At 48.6% G+C, this 20,811-nt stretch overlaps 7 protein-coding genes across 7 annotated transcripts; 3 read left to right on the top strand and 4 right to left on the bottom strand.

Moving 5' to 3' along the window:
- Position 1: 1 nt before the first annotated feature.
- EDB91DRAFT_584573 (Cation/H+ exchanger) lies at positions 2-2,443 on the bottom strand. The gene is made up of 10 exons (XM_041327786.1): positions 1,919-2,443; positions 1,765-1,866; positions 1,537-1,707; positions 1,443-1,481; positions 1,234-1,386; positions 900-1,181; positions 839-843; positions 647-791; positions 380-591; positions 2-305 (listed from the first exon to the last, which is right to left on the bottom strand). The coding sequence occupies exons 1-9, from the start codon at positions 2,181-2,183 to the stop codon at positions 476-478; spliced, it is 1,278 nt and encodes a 425-aa protein (XP_041174852.1). The 5' UTR covers positions 2,184-2,443; the 3' UTR covers positions 2-305; positions 380-475.
- Positions 2,444-3,493: 1,050 nt separating this feature from the next.
- EDB91DRAFT_1146505 (uncharacterized protein) lies at positions 3,494-4,823 on the top strand. Its single transcript, XM_041319240.1, has 4 exons — positions 3,494-3,679; positions 3,715-3,759; positions 3,811-4,194; positions 4,244-4,823. The coding sequence occupies exons 1-4, from the start codon at positions 3,559-3,561 to the stop codon at positions 4,387-4,389; spliced, it is 696 nt and encodes a 231-aa protein (XP_041174851.1). The 5' UTR covers positions 3,494-3,558; the 3' UTR covers positions 4,390-4,823.
- Positions 4,529-7,743, bottom strand: EDB91DRAFT_1238386 (MCM-domain-containing protein; the record flags this gene model as incomplete). Its single annotated transcript, XM_041321704.1, has 10 exons — positions 4,529-4,639; positions 4,689-4,823; positions 4,900-5,208; positions 5,257-6,138; positions 6,190-6,324; positions 6,374-6,801; positions 6,852-7,023; positions 7,080-7,395; positions 7,446-7,684; positions 7,741-7,743. 10 exons carry the CDS (start codon positions 7,741-7,743, stop codon positions 4,529-4,531), a joined length of 2,730 nt encoding a protein of 909 aa, XP_041174850.1.
- Positions 7,744-7,840: 97 nt separating this feature from the next.
- EDB91DRAFT_584403 (uncharacterized protein) lies at positions 7,841-8,741 on the top strand. Its single transcript, XM_041327783.1, has 3 exons — positions 7,841-8,025; positions 8,074-8,275; positions 8,325-8,741. Exons 1-3 carry the CDS (start codon positions 7,902-7,904, stop codon positions 8,392-8,394), a joined length of 396 nt encoding a protein of 131 aa, XP_041174849.1. The 5' UTR covers positions 7,841-7,901; the 3' UTR covers positions 8,395-8,741.
- Positions 8,742-12,149: 3,408 nt separating this feature from the next.
- EDB91DRAFT_1250836 (putative formate/nitrite transporter) lies at positions 12,150-13,600 on the bottom strand (the record flags this gene model as incomplete). The annotated part of the gene is made up of 12 exons (XM_041323271.1): positions 12,150-12,312; positions 12,369-12,394; positions 12,445-12,494; positions 12,545-12,572; positions 12,623-12,682; positions 12,733-12,814; positions 12,869-12,923; positions 12,985-13,038; positions 13,094-13,160; positions 13,207-13,249; positions 13,308-13,444; positions 13,496-13,600. The coding sequence occupies 12 exons, from the start codon at positions 13,598-13,600 to the stop codon at positions 12,150-12,152; spliced, it is 870 nt and encodes a 289-aa protein (XP_041174848.1).
- Positions 13,601-14,928: 1,328 nt separating this feature from the next.
- On the bottom strand, positions 14,929-17,545 carry EDB91DRAFT_1146477 (uncharacterized protein). The gene is made up of 5 exons (XM_041319239.1): positions 17,088-17,545; positions 16,509-17,032; positions 16,223-16,462; positions 15,247-16,169; positions 14,929-15,196 (listed from the first exon to the last, which is right to left on the bottom strand). The coding sequence occupies exons 1-4, from the start codon at positions 17,435-17,437 to the stop codon at positions 15,406-15,408; spliced, it is 1,878 nt and encodes a 625-aa protein (XP_041174847.1). The 5' UTR covers positions 17,438-17,545; the 3' UTR covers positions 14,929-15,196; positions 15,247-15,405.
- A 337-nt stretch (positions 17,546-17,882) lies between these two features.
- Positions 17,883-20,736, top strand: EDB91DRAFT_1296690 (P-loop containing nucleoside triphosphate hydrolase protein; the record flags this gene model as incomplete). Its single annotated transcript, XM_041324926.1, has 17 exons — positions 17,883-18,086; positions 18,136-18,369; positions 18,418-18,577; positions 18,622-18,716; positions 18,765-18,900; positions 18,958-19,130; positions 19,178-19,254; positions 19,306-19,374; positions 19,425-19,476; positions 19,526-19,600; positions 19,656-19,813; positions 19,863-19,981; positions 20,034-20,070; positions 20,123-20,153; positions 20,208-20,225; positions 20,274-20,426; positions 20,482-20,736. The coding sequence occupies 17 exons, from the start codon at positions 17,883-17,885 to the stop codon at positions 20,509-20,511; spliced, it is 1,821 nt and encodes a 606-aa protein (XP_041174846.1). The 3' UTR covers positions 20,512-20,736.
- Between the last annotated feature and the right edge of the window lie 75 nt (positions 20,737-20,811).

Genomic DNA, 20,811 nt, shown 5'->3' with positions numbered 1-20,811 from the left:
TGGTAGTGCCCGAGGCCAACCAGGAGTGAGCATGAGTTAAATCAACTTACGCTTGGTCGCGAATAACTAGGTTCGTGCTTGAAGAACTGCGCTCGCGCAAGGCGTATGCACTTCTAGGAGTACATGATATTGCATGGGCAAAACACGGTACTCGAATATGGGGGGAAAGTGCTAGTGCCGAAGAGAGGCGGGAACAATGGTATCCCAGACAAATTATGAGTCACCAAGTTGGATGTTATTTGTCAATAGGGTGGATGTTTGAATAGGCATCGAGACATCAGGAATGTTACAAGTGGCGAGAGAGGCTGGTGATAAGTAAGGGGTAATTACCACTCACATCCGATGGTGTATGTTAATGACAAGGGGGCCAAAGGCTCACCATAAGTGGAAAGTACTCGGTGGAGCTGGCAAGATGGTGAACGTAGCTATGTGCGAACACTAAAAAAGTTTTCTGGCACCAGTATCTGCAGCCAGGCTACCTAACATACCGACTCCTGCGGCGTGAGTACGGTCCGGTCGACGTCGTAGTTAGCGAAGTTGTGCGGGAGTGTACGCGTCGACCGATGTTGAAGAACGGGATAGATAACCCGTCTATGTATACCTCCCAAATCAGCGACAGTACGATACTACCCGTGACAACACTTACGAACGATAATAGAACCAAGAACGATGAAGGACACAATGGGCTGAATAGTTGCGGCGAGGTACTGTGCTTGGTCTGCAGGCGGGTTGTCCGGAGTGGGCAAACGTTTAGACGCCATCACGGACACGAAAACCGCACTGACTCCCATCTAAGACGCATTAGTGGACGCTGATAAACGGCACCAGACCGACTTACTGGACCTGCGTACAAAGTAATTTAGGCAGAAAGTTACAGCATAGATAAGAGAACTGCTCACCGAAGTGGCCAGAGAATAGAGCTTCCTTCCAGGACGTGATCTCGGGAACAAATTTGTATGTCACCAATAAGAACGGAATTCGCCTCAAGAGCAAGATAGCGATCATAAGAAGAACCAGCTTCCAAGGGGTGATGCCATACTCGGGAGAGTTATAGTCGGCAAAAGGTAGCCACGCGCCGATGTAGATGAAGCAGCCACAGTTCAAGATATAATCTATTACAGAAGAGAATATGTCATCTTCTGTCTGTGAATGGAAGTGACCGTCCCAGGAAATGGCACAACCTTGAGGGGTCGTTAGATCCTCAGTGATCAAGCATTCAGACTGAATGCAAACCTGCTGCAAATGCTGCAAGAAGATCATCCGCACCAATGGTGCTCGCGACTCCCATAGTAAAGATGGATAGAGCCAGGTATTGTGCGATATACGATTCACGATCTATCAAGCTCTGACTATGGGATATCTTCATGAGCTTGGAGAACAGAAGGCCTAAATCACAAATGCGGTGAATCAACGGCTTCAGACGACCAATCGACTTTACTGACCTAGAACGGCGCCCAAAACGGTGCCAAGGATGACCTGGTCTATTGTAGGAATGATGAGTACCTTACAAAGCATCCAAGAACCAAGAGTACAAACATAACCACCCAACCAAGAACCACTTGCCAATAGCAGTTCGAACGGACGTCTCTACGGTGAGGTATATTGATATCGCAAGGAATGGGTATGCAAGACCATCATTGGCTGCAGCCTCAGCCAACAAGATGTGGCGGATACCTTCAGGAACATGTTTAGTGGCAAATTTACCGCCTGTAAAGCAGACGCAAAAGTCAGAGATACAAATAGTTCATGAACGGTAGAACTGACGCGTGATGGCAGCACATGTCACAGGGTCCGTAGGGGTCAAACAAGCAGCGATGCAAAGGGACGAAATGTAATTGAGCTTCGGGAATAATACGTGGACAATCGCTATAATGGTGGTCAGGGGATGCACAATTGCATCCGCGGAACCTCGGCGTACCAGCTACCACAATCCAGCCAAAGGCCATGGTGGGCACGACCATTATGAACAAGCTCTTTGCATGACTTTTCATATATGCACGTGGTAATTCGACTCCAGCTGCGAACAAGCCAATCGCGAGGACGATGCGCATGACCTCTAGTGTTATGGCGTTAGTCATGGAACCCCACGAACGGGGTGCGAAGATATTGGCAACAAAAGGCCCTATGATAATCCCGAAGCCGGTTCCGAGAACAACTTCATTGACATACAGCTGGGGAGGCATGGGTCATTGGTCAGGGATTGATGGCAGTCACACACCGTCTCTTTAATTAGGAGTGAGACCATCGAGAACTACGGTCAACAGTCAGCATATCGCTGCAATATATTAATAACAACGTGGAGCAAGCCAGATGGTACCCGATAACGAACGCTCGCCATTAGCAAGCAAGAGGAGTTGGAACGAACCAAGACTAGAAAACCACCAAGACAGATGTATGATGGTCCTGGCGCCGAAACCTGAAAAAAAAAACGAGTTGTTGATGACAGAGAGCAGTCGTTAACCATACGAACCTGCAGTAAATCTAAAGACATGCTGATGCGCTGCGAGTTGTTCAGACCTTCGCATGGTTCCACTAGTATTTATCGACATTGGCGTGGAAGGACGGCAGCTGCCGCAAGTGTGCTGTAGCCGGAAATTAACCATAGAGACACGACGGTAATGGATTATTCCTGAATTTGAAAGGTTCAAGGAGTGATAAGGACGATGTGCAATGATCCACGATGACATCTGTGCGCCAATTACATCATTTATATTGACGAAAGGATCTACTCACGGGCTTCCGTACTTGTTGGCTGGCGCCTGCCACTGGCAGTACAGGCTAGTCTGCTTGTAGAGAAACCGGTGTGACGTGGGAGACCCAAGTCTTTCTCAATCGTGAACCTTGTGCGAATCAGCAGCTGATCTTTGGTCGAAGTATGTAGTGGCTTTCTGGCATACCTCCTAAATTCGTGTGACGACGATCCGAGGATCGGCACTGACTATATCCAGAGCAACAGGAGGCAACAGGTTGCTTCAAAGTGATCTATCATGCGCTACGAAGTTCGGCACCAGTACCACTTCATGGTCGAGACAGTGTGCGTGCGTGCGTGTGTATGATAGGCGGCCTTGGGGCGCATGCACATGATTCAGATCCCGCCTGTGATGATATTAACCACTGCCGAGGCTCGTAGTGCCAGACCTCGCCCAAACGTCACTAGGGGTTAGTTTTGTGAAGTGGCTGATGCACGAGTTCTGTGGGTTCAGGTTGAAAGGACAATGTTGCACACCATGAAACTCGCTGCCGGAGGCCACTGAGTGTGCACTGTTCATGGCTCTTCGTCTGGCCCACGATAGAACTCCATTATGATGGCGAGAGTGACGGAACGAACCTGGCAGAATGAGTGTTGGCACTACAATCTACGATTTGCTTAGTGTTCTATGAGGCAGACTAAGCGAGGGGTCGGAGACTTGTGACAGTATATACGCAGGCTAGCTAGAGGTGTGTCGAGTGAAAAAAATATCTGGTATTACGCGATTAGTAAACGAGCGCGTCATCCAAATTCAATTTTTGGTAACTTGCAGTGATTTCTTCTCGGAGTTCAACTTTCTCTATCCCACTATGCTCCGGACTGTTACGCGGCTGCCACTGCGCAGATGTATCCATACGAATACCGGCTCCTCGCGCGCGCGCGCATTCAGAATTTATTCAACCAAGTCTGGACTTGCACTGGGAGCTTCCTGTCACGCTGGCCGCATACATGGCTTGGTCACTGAGCTCCGGACAGTCGGCGGATAGCACTTGACGCTCATCCTGTATCCGGTATGTATTCAGTCGAGATCATCAGCAAGCACCATTCTGACACGTTCGTAGCACCTAAGAAGCCTCCAGCCTCCGCAGCTCCCTCAGTCCTCGCCGCAGACTCCCCTCCATCTTCAGTGCAGACCGAAGAGGAGTCTCCCGAGACATCAATACCCGCGTCGGATGAGAACGCGGATGAAACATCACCAGCCACACCAGTAGAGGCACAAGGTGGAGAAGAGTCAGCTGGAGGTGCTTTCAACCCGGTGACAGGTGAAATTAATTGGGACTGCCCATGCCTCGGTGGAATGGCCCACGGTCCATGTGGCCCACAGTTCAGAGAGGCATTTTCATGTTTCGTATACTCTGAAAAGGAGCCAAAAGGCATTGATTGTGTGGAGAAATTCAAGGCCATGCAAACCTGCTTCCGGGAACACCCTGACGTGTATGGGGAGGGTGAGCTTATTTTCCGACTCGGTAGTATCTTTTACTAATTTCGTCACAGAAATTATGGACGACGATGATGAAGAGGAATCTCAGGGTCAAGCTACGTCCTCAGATGTGCAGATTTCCGAGGCTGAGGCTGCAACTCTGGACAACGTAGCTCAGGAACACGTCCATCATCCCTCGTCACCCGTTTCCACGTCATAATCATAGAGCATCGCTATCTTACTTGAAGTATCATGGTTAATTATTCCCTTCATATATTCACCACTCATCTTACATGACACACTACATAGCGCATGGAATTCAATACAAAACTATGCCAAAGGTATATATGATTCTCGCTTCAGTTCGAGAACCGCTTCTCTATGATCTGGTCTTTCAATTTATAGCCGTTTGCAACAAAGAGCTTTGAGTGCAGGAAGGTCGATGTGTCATAGATGTCATGCTCCTTCGCCTGGAGAACTAGTGAGTTGACTGACAACTCAGACAAGGGGACCACTCACCCGTTCATCGAGCTCAGATACCTTAACAGTGATGAGCTCAGGTTGCTCATGTCTCTGCAGCTGGTGGAAGCGGGCCTTTTCCTTCACAATCTGGCCAAGAAGGAAAGCCAAGAGCTCTTCATAATCGCGAGCTTGCTGTCAGGTATTTTCGAAAGCCCTGTAAAACCATAAGCGCCTTCTTCCATCCCTCTAAGTCATGGGGCACTCCTACCCTTTCAAGAGTCTTCTTGATTGACATCTTCTGAGTGCTGACGAAGCTGCCCACCGCAACGGAAATGGCCATGTCGATATCATCGGGACGAACATACTCCCGCAGGGACATTTTTGCACTGGCTTCAGCCATGCGAATCATGCTCTCTAAGTGTCGGATGGTGATGGGATATGAACCTGTTGCTAGTGATTCGCGACGAAGATCGGAGAACAAGCGTGCAAGTTTATCCTGGTCCATGTCGTAGAGCTTCGGGCGTATTTTCTCTCGTGCGTACATGATGTATTTACGGAGAATATCTTGGGGTATAATCTGCCAGACTATTAGGACTACAGCTTCAGGGACTGAACAAAGACTTACATCAGCATCAAGAGTGGTGCCAACATTCATCTCATCCCTGTCGGCTTCGAATTTTGGATGACTACGAAGGTGACTTCCAACGACGAATCGCGCCAGTAGTTCGTCTTGCACCGGATCAACGTTGTCTTTGACAACACACAACACATCAAATCGAGATAGGATGGGTTCTGTCAACTCGACATTTTGCTGGAAGGGAATTGTTGGGTTGTATCTTCCTCGAATAGGGTTAGCAGCGGCGATGATGGCACAACGGGCTTGCAACGTCGTGACAATGCCAGCTTTCGAGATTGAAATGGACTGTTGTTCCATAGCCTCATGAATAGACGTCCGATCCGCATCGTTCATCTTGTCAAACTCGTCAATGAGACATGTCCCTTTGTCGGCGAGGACAAGAGCGCCTCCCTCCAGCGTCCACTCCCGAGTTACGGGATCCTTGCGGACGCTGGCGGTCAGACCAACAGCCGATGCACCCTGACCGGTTGCGAACACAGACCGGTGAGCCGTCTTTTCCGCGTACTTCAGGAATTGCGACTTTGCTGTTCCTGGGTCACCCAGGAGCAGCACGTTGATATCACCGCGGATGCGATGCTTTCGGTTGATGTCCTTCGTAACACCACCGAACAGGGAGAGCGCGATGGCTGTTTTGATGTCCTCGTGTCCGTAAATCGAAGGCGCGATAGACTTGACAATCCGCTTCCGAATACGTTCGTCCCGTGCGAGAGCACGCATCTCCTTCTCATCTTCCTCGGTAAGACGGAACGCTGCAAATAGGTCCTCCTTCTTATTAATGTGGTTGGCCTCGATGATAGTGGAGAATACTGGGAAACCGTTCTTTGAATTGAGAGAAGCGTCAAAGTTGTTCCTGTATATCCCTGTCACTTCCTACGCTGACGTGCTTAGCAAGGGTCAATTGTAAGCGCCTGTGCTACTCACAATTTCCTCTCCGGGCTTTGCCATGTCAATGAGGTCCCAAAGGAGAATAACTTCACGATGTCTTGGTAGACGACCTGGAGGGACTGACCCAGGCGACTCCTGCAATGTCATTTTCTGGTAATTGCGGTACACCGTCTATCGGGCAGCATTTAGCAGGTGTTGTCACGATTTCGATGTGACTAACCTGCTCAGAGTTAACAGGGAACGGGCCCTTGCTCTCACAGTTGGCGCAAAAGCTGACTTTAACCTCCTTGGTTGCGTCCTGGTAGAATGGACCAAGAACAGCGCCACATTTTCGGCAGTCAAATTTCACGTATTTGAGCTGCGGGAACACACCACTCCGTCGAGTTACAACACCAGAGACTCGCACCAAATTGTTTAGGTTGGAGCGCCGGAGGTCACGGAGTGACGAGCTCAACGGAAGGTCTGCAATGCGAACATGGACTTCCGAGTGAATCCGTTCGTACGACGGGTAATACACGAGAATAGCATTCAGTGCGACCTCGTCAAAGATCGTAAGCATGGCAGCCGGGGAGTTTGTCAAGAAGTAAGCCAAGATAGGCTTGGACATCGCTAGATGCAGATAAGATACTTCCAGTGACTCGGCATTTGCTGCAGCAGACCATCAGTCATTTCGCTCGGTGAAGACTGATGATACTGACTTTCTCCAAGATTACGAATGCGCTGACCGTAGACCGATGCACCGTTTTCGTCGACGTAGGTCATCAAAAACTGCCGGAAATGTTTAACAATTGATCGACGAACACGGTCATTGGCAATCCATTCGACGATAGATTTAGCCTTGATGTCACTGAGTTGCTCAAGTGGTATTTCCTAGAAAGACTCAGATGTGAGTAGACATCCATCTGACCGCGAGGATTTTCACCAACATCATCCATGCCATCCACATCATCTACGTCACGACGTTCGTCATATTGTCGCCTTGTGCGGCGCTTCATTCTCGCAACACCAAGATCGTCACCAAGAGCATCCTCGTCGTCCATGTCATCATCCTCCAGGAACTGAGGTGCGCGGCCTCTATTAGCTGCGCGACTGCCTTGCTTTCCTGCGCGCTCAAGGCGATCACGACGATTCATCCTTGCTTCAGCAGCTCGTCGAGCCGTTGCTGTCATTTCCTCAAAATCTCCTTCATCGTCGATGTCCCGGTCAGAGTAGTGATCCAATAGCTCATTTGGCGCGTAATCTCTGTTTTAAGCTCGACGAAAGAAGTGAGGAATATGGGATTTGACACGTACGCTTCGACGGTATCCGCAAACAAATCTTCGCCTTCGCCATCATCTTCTTCATCCTCATCTATATCACGCACTCCATCACGATCATCCAGGCTGTCGTCTGTATCCGAGAAGGGTGCCGGAGGCGAAGACGGCGGGAGAGATGATTGTGAATCTCTCCGCCTTGGAGTAGGGCGTGGAGCTGGTGATGAGCTGGGAAGGGGAGGCGACCTTGGACGCTTTGCGCCTCTGGGAGTCTGGGACTGTGATTTGAACATTCAATATAAATTAGTTTGGTTTCTATATCCTCGATGCTCACCATGGTGTAGTTTTATCGATGGATGCGGGGAGATAGCAAGAACAAAAACACGCGTCGCGACGCGTTCAATTGTCGGAGTTTGAAAGCGCGTTCGGTTCCCACGTCTGAATCGTGCATTGACAGGCTCAGGCAGCCGACCAAACGGTTCGTCCCTTTGTAATATGGCTAGTGTCGACCTCGAAACCGCGATAAAGCAAGAGGAGGAATACCTGCGCAAGGTTCATCCTACCGTGGACGATATTCCCGGGTGCATGACTTTATTTGATGATTTTTTGCAATGTCATGGTATGTTTCGAAAGCTCTTAAGGATGCCGGTGTTCATCAAACTTTCAGTTGTGGGGACTCAGGTCAAATCGTTATACAGATACGGTCAAATGTCAGAATGTGGAGTCAAAAAAGAAGACTTCAAATTTTGCATGAGCTTAAAGTTTATGCACCCAGAACAGAAACGGGACGCTTGGATCCGCCGCCGCGCCGAGTGGTGGGCTCACAGAAGGCTCGGAAAGAGCAGCGAAAATATCTGGGATATGAGGAAGTAATGTCCGCCCTTTGGAATGTTTATCCCTTACTGAATTTACTTCAAGGAGTCCCCTCTCGGACTGGCCCCCAGCCCTTTCGGATAATGTTCCAGAGAATGTCGAGACAATTTCATGAACAATCAGAATGGCCTGTCCTGCGTATCATTTGCAGAGGAGAGTTCAACAGCCCTGTTACCTTCTCTTTGTCCTGGCGGGACGCGTATTTGGGCCTCCAAACATAAATGACCCTCTCTCCATGAGAAGATAAGCTACACTCTGTTGAGCTCATATTACACTCAGATCCCTGCTTTCTGTGGGTTTAAATTTTCAGACAGGTTGAGATTGTGCGCGTTGACTTCTTCAGCGCCAGTATATTCCAAGCAAAGCATATACACTCTAAACTATGCAATAAGAAGTCGAGATGGTCGAAAGGGACTCTAGCGTGATTTTTGAGCTTCTCCCCCTATGAGGTAACACCTCGAAGCGAACGCAAGCAAGCTTATTCGAGGATACTCCAAGGTCTGAGTGAGTGTACTCCACTCTGTTTGATGAGTTTTCGTAACAAAATTTTCTTTGTTGCGGGCCTGTCTCGCACCCTTGCCACCCATTCTCACATGCCCGAACCAGTATAGCACAATTTTTGCCTACCATGTCGTTATCTTGCATCCATCCGCTTTTTGTCTACTCATGCCTCACATCCAGTTCCATTTTGCGTGCAGTCTCTTGTAGCTTGTGCGGTCCCTACCCCTCGCTTTCTAGCTTGCAATAGCAGCGTTGCCGTTCGCACCACCACCCCCGCCCTTTCAATGTTGAATCACTGCGGAAACGAGATTTTAGCCAGATCCTAATCAGAGGGAGACAACGAGTGTAACACGACTCTAAATGTACGTACCTCGTAATCAGACGCAAATCCGATGGGTCACAAAATTTTGTCGTTCAACACATCTAAACAGACACTTTTCCAACTTTACTGACACGTCTTTTCAGACCCCTATTTCTTCACTTCAGATACTCGCTATTCCACCACTAATCAGCCCTGTAAATTGTCTTCTCGACCGTCGGATTAAAATTCAGTTTGTCACCTCGGCTAAGTCTATTGAAATTCTATTGAAGTCTCTCAAAGTTTCAGCCCCTGCCTTGACTTGCAACCACAACCATCTCCTTGTACCGTGGCGCACCGCCCCCACCTAGCTGATGCGAGGGATGCCGTCGGCCCATCCGTACTAGTACTAGGTTTGTCGTGGTATGCTCACACATACTATCTACTTTGGTTACTGATCTTGTATGGGCTCTAGGCCGCATTCATGTGGCAGAGAAGGATATCTTAGAAGGTATGTTGATTGTCGCAATCAACACAAGTTGCTGCTCTTCACTCATTAGATTTTGGTTACCAGGAAGATTATATAGCGCTACCACCGCCATTATGAAATTGCTGACATGCATATAGTCCGGGTGGAGGGAGAACGAGAGCGGGTGGTAGCAAATCCTAGGCTAGGAGTCAGCGCATGTGTAGTTCTAATTCAAGTTTAATCAGACTCTTTTACCTCGATTAATATTCAGATGCAAAGCAGAGGTTGATTCTGAGAATTCTGATGTACTTCTGTTGTCGGTTTAGGCCTTAGGTCCGAGGACAACAAATCTACGTCCGCACAGCTTATCTATGCGGTCTCTGTTTAGACTCAGAAACGAGAACCTCTCTCTAGTCTAACACTTCGGGATTCGCATAATATGCGACATTTGTTTATATCTCGCATATAGATTCTGTCCCTACGCTAATCTATTTTCTCGTTTCCGCAGTGAATGATGTATATGCATATTTTTGGGACGGCGCAGGGCAAAAATATGCATATACATTCACTGCGCATCAGTGTGAACTATTTTATCCGACACAAATCTTGGCCAACGTTTCCTCAGCCCATGCGAGATCTATTTTTCATTGGTGCCTATGCCCGTGGACATCTGGATCTAGAATGCTTCTTGTCGTTGCTGGTAGCTGATATCAAAAGTTAATCATTGATATGCATCATCATCTCTTTTTTTACTCCCACCGACACCTACGATGGCGTTTGAATGCGTCCCTCAAAGGACTTTACCTGGGCTACCGGCTCGTTAGCACGACATTCGGTGCCTCCGACACTTGCTGCCTTCAAAGCGCCTAAGATCGACTTGGTCCTAGAAGCATGCAATGCTGCTAGAGTTGAGCCCCCACGTTACGTACATATGAGCTTTTTTCCTTCAAGTATTTGTGGATTCATTGAATACGATCGCGATTAATGCGGCAGTACTGGTAGGCTATTCTCTCGCGCCCACATCTAAAAAAGTCGAACCGGTCAAAACAAGTTTTGATCTTGTTTTCAACGGAAGCCTGTATGTAGCCGAGCACCTAGCGTCGCCTAAGTACCTCTCCACCAATGAGAGCGCACGCTTATGGCTGAAGAAAGTTTCAAATGTGAACGGAAACTAGGCCGTCTCTCAGATGGCAGACCACCGCGCGCTTGCACCGACCCCCAGAACGCATTTCAGGGTATCTGTACGGCCGGTCAGGAACTCCACCTAAGACGACCCACTCTCCTCAACTCGGAGAGAAAATTCCGCGTAGAAATACCGCCTGTCTTCTTACACGTTTTTTTTCCCTGAGCGCTTCCCTACTGTTACCTATAGCGGAGATAGGGGGGATTTAGCATTGGCTCTCGCGATTGTGAGAGATTGCAAGACCGGAATTCCCGATGCCCCCAGGCAATCTATCTACTGCTCCTACATATCACCTCGGGTGGATATTATTGGCATCTCGTACGACTGGGTTCCTTCAGTCTTGCGTTCCATATGGACTGTTTCGGCAATCTATACACCAGATTTATGCTTCATTGCAAACAGACTTCCCTTTACACCTGTGGGTTTGGCTTCGCGATGCTCAACCGCTAAAAGACCCCTAGATCAGATTCAGACACTAAGCTAGAAGAAGAAGATGATAGCTCTACTGCGGAGATGGGCGAGGGAGAAGTGACGTTGTTCGGGGCACAAGATGTTGTCCATGATTATGTCGGCTTAACACAACATCCGCACCGCCCGGCTACTACCTTGAAACATGCTGTCAGGAGTACCATATCCTGTAATCGAGTCACGCCAAAGTCATGGCGTATTTGATAGGGTGATAGGGCTAGGTATTTAGGTAGCTAAGTAGGTTAAAGTCAGGACCTGGAATACTTTTTATTTTTATTTTTTACTTTCAGGAATATTCGAGTGATTTATTGACGTCGAATGACGTTCGTACCGCTGTCCCAAAGCAGATCCTTACGACGTTCCTACGCCTCTTATGATGTAAGTTGATCAACAGAAGGTGTTGAAGAATGCCCTGCGGGATGTCATAGATTATTAGCAAAAGCGGCATACTATGCCCGCCCATAAATTGTCCATTGATTTTGCAAGCCGCAAGGCTGCCGACGATATCAAGAACAAAACCATTCTGATTCCTGAGTAGCAGCCAGTGTGTTGATAATCAATGGTGCATGCAACATGTAATAATCCCTGTGGAGTACACAAAATATCCAAAAAGTTCGAGGTATCGCAAGCACGTCAAGTGCTTGCGGTACCCGTCCAATACAATATGCTACGATTCCAACTCGAAGGAGTATATCGAAACTACTGCCGTATGCTTCTCCTCTACAAGAGTACAATGTTAATGTTTCATGACAAATAAATCCTAACTCTACTCCCATCGTATACTCGTCCGTAAAGAATCGCCTGAGAATGGATTGAGCGTGTCGGTTCCGGTAGTTTACATCGTGTATCTCCAGGGGTTTCCGTTGATCATGATAAATAGTCGTCCAATGCATGAGAAAAAATGAAGAGTCCATAACAACCTGACCCAGTGTTGGCCCGCCTATGCGGCTGTCATTTTTCACTAGGGGGGTCCGAAAGTCTGCTCTCTCTGTAGGCCGCCTCCTCGGCATCACGCATGCCATCGGCATGCCAGTCACCAAGATAGAAGTACACGGCTGGCAAGGCCACGAAGAGAGCTCCAATAATATTGCCAAGGTAAGACGCGATCAGCGACCTGAGGCAGCGATAAGCAATGATTAAAATGGACTGAACAAACAACTGGGTACATACTTGCGAATGTACAGGTCGACCGTAAGCTGGGAGGTAATTAGAGATAGACCAAGTGCAGGGTAGCATGAGCGCGTACCTCAGAATGAAGCATAATGCTCAATGGCAGTGAAAACATGTTTGCGACAACTGATAAAAAGTATTGATAAAAGTCTGTCTCCGAACGTTCTGCGACTTACCGTGGTCGAATCCGCAAGCCACGAAGATCTAGAACATAAGGATGAGTCGGGTTCAGCACTGTTGTCAACTTGACTAACCCAGATGGGGAACCAGATAGCGATAACTTTCGAATAAGTTTCCTTGGCCCCTGTTGCTTGCTGAATGACACTTATGTAAGTAACTCGATGCAACACCATGATATACGCACCCAAACAGCTACGCAAACTAGCCAGTTGCAACCAATGCCGCGAATCAAAATTTGGTACCAGTCAGGTGTGATAGCTTTCGTGCTGGCACGAGATTGTTGAGATAGTAGAACATCCAAATCATATGAAGTGACTCACACTGCGAATGATCTTATATATGAGGCGTAAGGATCGGATACCATCAGTCCGTCGTCTGAATATGATAACCGGGTCAACCTATATGATAGAGGCCAAGCCGATGAACGCGCACTGACATTTCGAGAAGATTGCTGCAAAGAATAGACTGCCGGCAAGATTTCCGAAAGTGACTGACGGGTGACAGATCACTCAGTATCCGAACAAGGACCTTCGGGCGGAACTCACCGATAGTCCAGTTGACGGGAATGCTCCACCAGGGAATCGCTCCTCTCAACACAGCCATGGGAAAGATCTGCAAAAGGGTGAGAAATGATTCACAAAAAACATTAACGATCTACCATAAGATTGCTCGTGAGCAGGTCGAAATTCTGGAGCACGATCCTATAGAGAGGCACAACGATTAAGCCATGGTCCAAAGGTAGAGGTCGCTATCACCTACATAACGAGTCCAACGGGGAATACAAAACCGCCGAGGACCTTGACAATTCCAGGGTTCGAAGCTGTCAGGGCTGGAGAGCCACCAGTGATGATGAGATCAAAGAGACCACCGAAGGACAACATAACACCAGCAAGAAACTAATAACAAGATTGAGATGTTGAACCACACATGCGCGCATCGTTGCTTACCGCCTTGAAGAAGGTCTTGTCAAGCCGCGTGTTGTGCTTGGCTATAGCTTGCTCAACCAGAGCAACAGCAACTTCAGCTGGTTTGAGAATGCTTGAAGCGTCCATTGGAGTACTGGTAGTATGTGATCCGCTGAGATCCAAGGGGATTGCTAGAGTCTAAACGATGGTAATATGGCAGCATTTATATGTCGACAAGAGAGGTTCCTGACACTCATGATTGTGTTGTGTCACGATCATAATATGAAGATCTGTTTGGTAAGGATCACAGGATGTGGCATGCACGAGAATTAAGTTATTTTCGTATCTCGCCAATAGTATCAGCTCCGTGATGGCAACAATTGAATGAATCAGAATCAAACCGCTCGCTTGCCCCTCTATTTCTGACCTAGCGAGATGCCAGAGGATGCCAGCCTGACTTATCAAATGGCCAGGGACACCGAATAGACAACGTAGAGGTCGGAGTGTTAGCTCGAGCCTGGGTTGTTTCCTGGTTAAATGCGAGTGCTTACCGTAGAGTCTACGGTAGTCCGGTGGTGGGATGAATGTCACAGTATCAAATTCATCACGGCAAAAATAGCGCCTGTCAACGTTTGGTGTTAACCTTTATTGGCCCTTACTGCTGTGCCGGATTGCACCCTTCCCCCGTCGTTAGCCTTATTTGACATCCCGTTTCAGTGTTCCTGCAGTGCCAAGCAGACGGTCAAGCACTTCAGCACAATACTGCACAATAGTTGGATCTACTAATAGTACTATATGCATAAAATGATATGGAAAGTCGGCATCAATGATTATACTAGTACTATGCATGCAACTAGCGTGATATTGATGTAATAGTACTGCTGGTGTTCTTATCTTGCTTTGTATTGGAGGGTCGATTACACAATAATGCAGGAAGCACGCACCAACTTCGAATCAGCTCTGTGATATAATACTTACCGACCAATTCATTTTTCATTCTGATCGGGTGTGTTGATTTAACACTAGTAGTGAGGCTGTTGCGAGGATTTGTGTGTACACACCAACCGTTTCTCTGCTTGTGCCTTCGAGATAGGGCCTGCCTGAGCCAGGGGTGCGATTCCTGTCCATATGCGTATCCAACCATTCAGCGGATGCAAACTGATGCGAAATGCCTTCAACTAACAACTAATAATTATACGTACCCACCGCGGGAGCCCCTCAGTTAATGATCAAACTGCTCGCCCGCCTTTAATTAATGTGGAGTTATGTGGAGTTGTTCTATACCAGCTTGCAGAGACTTGCAGTCGGTCTCCAGTTGGCTGTTGCTGACCTAATGCCGACACTACTAAACATCTGCTGCGGTTTCCGCGCCCTGAAAATTCAAGGGTCACGATGTCCATGGTTACTAAAACAGGTACCCGGGCTCTCACACGGGGACGAGAGAGGGGCGCCATTACCCCCGTCTCTGGGTGTAACATGAAGTGCCGTTTGGAACTGGTTTGATGATACCAGATAACAGGTCTGACCTTGGTTGGACTGGCCCATCTAGCGCAATCAAATTACTCTTTCGGAAAGAACTCAAACGTTCATTTGCTACGCTCGCTTCTGATAATGGTTAACGAGTCAGCTCGCCCTCAGCCCAGAAATGAGAACAGCGAGCTGAACCCATCATCCTTCGGCGTCCATCTAGACACCGAGCGCTGGCATGATGCGAGAAGTGGCGCCGGGCGGAGCTAACTTCATGTGAGTAAACTGGACCTTGGGCACGGGTCGCAGTTGTCATACTCGTCCAGAGTGAAGCTCCACAGGTGTCTTTTGGAGCTATACCTGTGCACAGATCAAGTTTCAGATATGGTCGCCCATCGATGTAAACCAAGTCAAGCGAAGCGATAAGTTCATATGAGGGTATCTATTAAATGCGCGCGATCCATGTATGCCGCAACTGATGTGTGTCAATGTGGTTTTACTTCTCTCCAAATTGGCGTAATAGCTTGGGCGACTGTGTTGGCGGCAACCTCGAGGCAACTGCGTTCTACATCGTCCCGAACAGCAGACCACACCTTACGTGCGCGCCATCTATCCGGATGGAATCTCCGATGACTTTTTTCAACAAAGTCTTTATAGTCTTGAGGACGCATAGAGGTCCTGACAGTTGCAAAAAATCTCTCCACCGCGGACCAGTCGACATCCTCGACTGTTAGACGAGAAGGCGGATGGAGCACAGGCCACGGGACGTCAAGAAAAGTGATCGGCTGATCAGGTGTGAATTTTGCGGCGTCAAACTCCTCACTTAGGATCTTGTATCGTTCCAGGGCTCGATGACTTGTCCAAACACCGAAGTCCCAGCGCTGTCGTTGCCTGAGCCGTCGCTGTTCTTGCCGTCGCCTTTCCTCTTCTGCAGCGCGTTGCTCGGCTTCCGCTCGGATCTGGCGTGCCTGACATTCGGCCTCCTCACGTCGCTGCCTTTGGTTTTCTGCCTCAGCTCTTCTCCGCTGTTCGGCTTTGGCCTGACGTTCCTGTTCTTCGGCACGCTCATGTGCCTCACGCTTCCTTCGCTGTTCCTCCCAAAGAGGTCTATCGCGGTCAAGTTCGCGCATTTTGCGAATAGACTCCGCGAGTTCGGCTTCTCGCATGGCCTCTTCGCTCTCTTCGCTGTCACAAGACTCGGACTGTTCTTGTGAAGCAGGACATGTCGACGGCTTTCCATGATCACTCACTGAAGATAAAAATATGAACCGTTGAAAAAGCAGAGAGGGAAGAGGAACATACGTAGTTCGTCAATATTAATTGGGTAGTGATCAGCAAACACTTGTTTAAATCCTTGTTGATGGCGTTCGTCCATTGCCCTGATTTTCGCTTGTTTCCGCTTTTCACGTTGCACTTTTGAGTGTTGCAGAGCCGGTTTGGCCTGAGCTGGCGATGTGGTTCGCTGGCGCTTTCGCGTATGGCCATTGGTAGAGGGGCGTTCTGGTGGCAGTTCGTCATCCGTGTCAGCGGCAAATCCATTTTCTACAACCTTGTCAGACAGCTGTAAATAACAGAATTTATGACAGACTTTTTCGTTTCGTGGTCTCTTCGGCTTGTGTTCCAGTATTGCTCTGGGATGCAAATTGTTCCGCGTCCATGGACATCGGCTGTCCGTCAGCTCGAGATTCTTGCCTGTACTTTGCTTGTGCTTCCTTGTTCTTCTGCCATCTTGTGTCCCGCTCTTTTTTCAATTCTTCCCTTCCGGGTCGCACAACATTCGTTGGGGGCTTGGCCCTGTGACGAGGAAGGCCATCAACAATCATTTGCTTCACTTCTTCTTCGTCCTCGTCAGATTCACTATCGCTGCTGTGGTCATCGACATGAGCACGCCGCGAACGCGCTCTTTTGCTCGGAAGTGGCGTATCGGCTTCAGGAGTAGGCGTACGTGCGCGTGGGCGCTTTGGCCCTGGCGGTGGAGGAGCTCTAGAGCGCTGAGCTTCGGAATCAACCTTCACAATGGATGTAAATTTAAAGCCAAAGTGAACGGTGCAATGATATTCTGGGTCCAGCTTGTAAATCTCCCACTGCTCTTGGTAGCAAAACACGTGTTCACTGAAAGTGTGGCGTTCCAACAACTGGGACGACATAAATTGACGATGTCACTCACCCACATAATTCTACTACTCGTGGCCAGAAGCCCTCATCACGTACACCTTCATCCAGGCGTGCTTTGGGCACGAATCTCCAAAAGCTCGTGCCTTTGGGAGTTGTTTCGATGACGATGCGTTTGGGAGGGGGAAGGTCATCGTCAATAGACAATTTGCGCAAATCTGGGACATCTTCGCCAGCAAGAGCGGTACGAGGATCAAAGGAGGCGAAGGAGAGCCTGGAATCTGGAGAACGCAATAAACGGGAAGGTTGGGTTGGATCGATGAGACCGGGTTCAGTGCCGCGAATGACGCGTGGCGCATGAGACGGGCCCGCAGTTCGGTGCGTCGCAGCTGGCAGGGAGCCCATTCAAGCCGGACTACTAAAAAGGGCTACAGAAAAATGATCAAAAGAAATCTATACAGCGGCGCATTAAATGGGGCCTGACTGGCATTCGACGGTCAAGTTGAGTTGAATGGAGCTAAGTCACAATATTGTCACGTGCGACAAGGGTGAATCAACACCATTCACCGTTCACCGCGACTTCCAATTGTGCCGATCTTGAAACGAGTCCATGCAGTCTTTAATTGCAAGCTTAAGGATATCAGCAACTTATAGGAGTCTTTGAACAGTTGTTCCTGCATCATTAGCGCTTGCTCCCTGCAAAGTACCCATCCCCTGTGTGACGGCATCGAGGGTGACGTGACTCTAAGTACCATTCTGACTCAAACGGACTAGTAACATGCACAGACATACACCCGCATAAAGAGCTAGGACTGTTCTAAATATTTCCTCACTTGCTCACTAACTCATAATGTCAGCTCTCAAGAGCTTTCAATCCGAAATCCAGGAAATTCATGCACGGGAACTCGCCCGCCAACGTGGCCAAGCTAGTGGAGCTCCTGCTTTGCGGAATGTAAATCCCAAGAAGCTACAGGCGCTTGAGGAATCTAATATTACCGGTGAACCACCTCCATCCAGGGATGCCGGTGCCGAGGATGAGGTCGAGGCCGTCCTTGTACTCTACCTTCCATTATTATGTCGTGTATCCACTGATTCGTTCTCAGGCATTACTATCTAGCCATGACTATGACCGAGCACGTACCTCCGTAGCACAACTCATCACTGGATGCAAAGGCGAATATATATTCCGCATTGGCTCTCGGCCACCCCATACACCACTATTTGCCGGAGAGAGCGTGGACGAAGCAACAGGATGGTCGGGGATACCGCGAACCGACGCCGAAGTCACTTCGTTGCAATCGTCAGTTAAAAAGGTGGTGGAAGAGCTGGGTGGAAAGGTGGGTGGTCTCAGTTATATACAGACTGCATGAGTTCATTTCTGATAGACATCCGTTCTCTTCGAAATCACTGACGACCACCACCCACGCGCAACTCTGCTACTACGATTACCTCCACCCAGTATTGAATTAGTTCCCGAGGTGCGCTGTGCGGTCGTTGGTAACGTTGATTCGGGCAAGTCTACGACACTAGGAGTCCTAACACGCGGTATGATAAATGCATGTGTATTTCGTTTATTTATTTCTCCTCAGGTCCTCTGGATGATGGAAGAGGCCGAGCTCGTGTAGCACTATTCCGACATAAACACGAAATTGAGACTGGACGAACATCTAGTGTAGGGATGGAGGTGAGCTGCATGTCTCTTGCCAGCCTACACCATCCTACATCCCCCCAGATTCTAGGTTTCTCGACTGCTGGAACTCCCGTGCTTCCAAATATACCGCTATCTGCTGACGCAGACGTGATTCGACGTGATAAGCTGGGCTGGGACGAAATTTCAGCGCAGTCAGCCAAGATAGTTTCTTTCAGTGGTAAGTCCGTTCAATGTGACTCCGTGTAACAGTCGCGTATACACCTCCCTTGTGTAGATCTTGCGGGCCACGAGCGATACTTGAAAACTACTCTGTACGGGCTGACGTCCGGGGCGCCATCGTGTGTGATTCTTATGGTTGGTGCCAACGCCGGGCTTATTGGCATGTCAAAAGAGCATCTGGCGATAGCTCTGGCTTTAAGCGTTCCCGTGGTTGTCTGTATTACCAAGGTAAAAGGTGCCCCCCTAACCATTCAGCTGGGCTAAGCTTTACATAGATTGATATGACCCCACCTAACATTCTTGCTGAGACCACGAAACAGGTAGTGAAGATTCTGAAGAGCCCCGGATGCAGGTGAGTTATATCACTCACTTCCCTTCGGTTCAATATGACATACCTTTGCAGGAAAACTCCAGTTTTTGTGGACTCAATAGAAATCGCAGTTGAATCATCGCAGACATTTGCGCAATACAAGTAAGCCTGTTCGTCTTCAATTTTGCAATTTTGGTCCTGATAAAACATAGACTGTGCCCTATTTTCCGTATCTCTAATGTCACCGGAGAAGGTCTTGACTGTGTCAGTGTCTTCACTTTTCGGATTCACCAGTGTTCTGACTTGATTAAAGCTGCGCACATTCTTGAATCTCCTTCCATCCAGCGAAGCCGATACTGAGACATTTGCAACTGATCAGCCGCTTGAGGTAGTAGCGTCCCTTGGCGCACATCTAAGCGTGCAACTGATATATTTGGCTGCAGTATTCGGTCACTGATGTCTGGTCTGTCCCATACGTGGGGACAGTCGTCAATGGTATTCTCAATAGCGGAAGTGTCAAGACAGGTGACGCCATCCTCTATGGACCGGACTCCAATGGACACTTTCAATCGACCATGGTGAGGAGCATGCAACGAAAACGGTATATGCAGTTCCTGTTAGCATTTATGATGGGTATTTAACTTTTACAGCGCTGATGTCGCGACAGCCGAGGCTGGCCAATGCGTTGCTCTTGCTCTCAAACGAGTGAAACGTGCGGCTGTGAGAAAGGGCATGGTCATTGTGCACAAAACTGATATTCCCCCGAAAGGTGACTATTGCATTTGCCATTAGTTTTGCGATGACTCATTAGGACATCACAGCAACACGCCAATTCGAAGGACAGGTGCTCATATTATAGTAAGCTCAAGGACGCCTTTCTCGCAATGCAATGATTCGAGCAGAACTTTAGTCACAACACTACTATGCAACGAAACTACCAGGTATGCTTGATGACTTGCTGTTCTTGCGCTCATGCTGATGCAGCGTACGCATAGGCCATGCTGCACTGCGGAGTGAGTGGGATCTCCTGATGTCTATTGTCGTTCTCATCAGTTCTGAAGGCTGTCCGCCAAACTGTCCGTATCATATCGATGGATAACGCTGAGGGGGTCCTGCGGACTGGCGATCGCGCCACCGTTCAGTTCGAATTCATCACCCAACCTGAGTTTGTCAAAGTTGGAATGAAGTTACTGTTCCGTGAGGGTAAGACCAAGGTATGTTGATGGCTGCTCGTACTCACTACTGGACCTCTGACCTTGGAACCCCCAGGGACTTGGTGTGATCACTCGTCTGCTATGACAGATGGGTGCATGATTGTGATTCGTCGACGTCCTAACTCAGAGGAGGGCGTCCACGGTTCTTCACATTCACTAGTCACCCTCTTCGCCTCCGTCACATTTAATTACACAATCGTTCTTCTAGCGTCGGCTTGCTTGGCTGACTACTGGAGTGTGGCATGAGGAATTGTATGTTTGGGTATTTCATTCGTAATTTGCAGTAATGGACCTAAGGCGATAGCGTCCAACGCGTTTCACTTTGCGTTCCATCCCTGTCGGTTATGAAGAACGATCCTACTAAGTGATCTGCCTAGGGAGAATT

The sequence above is a fragment of the Suillus paluster genome, assembly GCF_016628075.1.
Source record: "Suillus paluster strain FC165 chromosome Unknown EDB91scaffold_47, whole genome shotgun sequence".
NCBI classification, from domain to species: Eukaryota; Fungi; Basidiomycota; class Agaricomycetes; order Boletales; family Suillaceae; genus Suillus; species Suillus paluster.
The sequence above is the reverse complement of the archived record's forward strand: the minus strand, read 5'-3'. Positions and strand labels throughout refer to the sequence as shown.

What these genes read in the sequence shown, in the direction of transcription:
- EDB91DRAFT_584403 (XM_041327783.1), top strand. Translation starts at nt 7,902, where the DNA reads ATGGCTAGTGTCGACCTCGAAACCGCGATAAAGCAAGAGGAGGAATAC. An exon ending in TGATTTTTTGCAATGTCATG is followed by an intron (nt 8,026 to 8,073) that starts GTATGTTTCGAA and finishes TCAAACTTTCAG; the next exon opens with TTGTGGGGACTCAGGTCAAA. An exon ending in AATATCTGGGATATGAGGAA is followed by an intron (nt 8,276 to 8,324) that starts GTAATGTCCGCC and finishes ATTTACTTCAAG; the next exon opens with GAGTCCCCTCTCGGACTGGC.
- EDB91DRAFT_1146505 (XM_041319240.1), top strand. Translation starts at nt 3,559, where the DNA reads ATGCTCCGGACTGTTACGCGGCTGCCACTGCGCAGATGTATCCATACG. An exon ending in ACTTGCACTGGGAGCTTCCT is followed by an intron (nt 3,680 to 3,714) that starts GTCACGCTGGCC and finishes TTGGTCACTGAG; the next exon opens with CTCCGGACAGTCGGCGGATA. An exon ending in TGACGCTCATCCTGTATCCG is followed by an intron (nt 3,760 to 3,810) that starts GTATGTATTCAG and finishes ACACGTTCGTAG; the next exon opens with CACCTAAGAAGCCTCCAGCC.
- EDB91DRAFT_584573 (XM_041327786.1), bottom strand. Translation starts at nt 2,183, where the DNA reads ATGCCTCCCCAGCTGTATGTCAATGAAGTTGTTCTCGGAACCGGCTTC. An exon ending in TGGCTGGATTGTGGTAGCTG is followed by an intron (nt 1,867 to 1,918) that starts GTACGCCGAGGT and finishes CCACCATTATAG; the next exon opens with CGATTGTCCACGTATTATTC. An exon ending in GACATGTGCTGCCATCACGC is followed by an intron (nt 1,708 to 1,764) that starts GTCAGTTCTACC and finishes TCTGCTTTACAG; the next exon opens with GCGGTAAATTTGCCACTAAA.
- EDB91DRAFT_1146477 (XM_041319239.1), bottom strand. Translation starts at nt 17,437, where the DNA reads ATGGGCTCCCTGCCAGCTGCGACGCACCGAACTGCGGGCCCGTCTCAT. An exon ending in AGAGACCACGAAACGAAAAA is followed by an intron (nt 16,463 to 16,508) that starts GTCTGTCATAAA and finishes ACAAGGTTGTAG; the next exon opens with AAAATGGATTTGCCGCTGAC. An exon ending in AATTAATATTGACGAACTAC is followed by an intron (nt 16,170 to 16,222) that starts GTATGTTCCTCT and finishes TTTTATCTTCAG; the next exon opens with TGAGTGATCATGGAAAGCCG.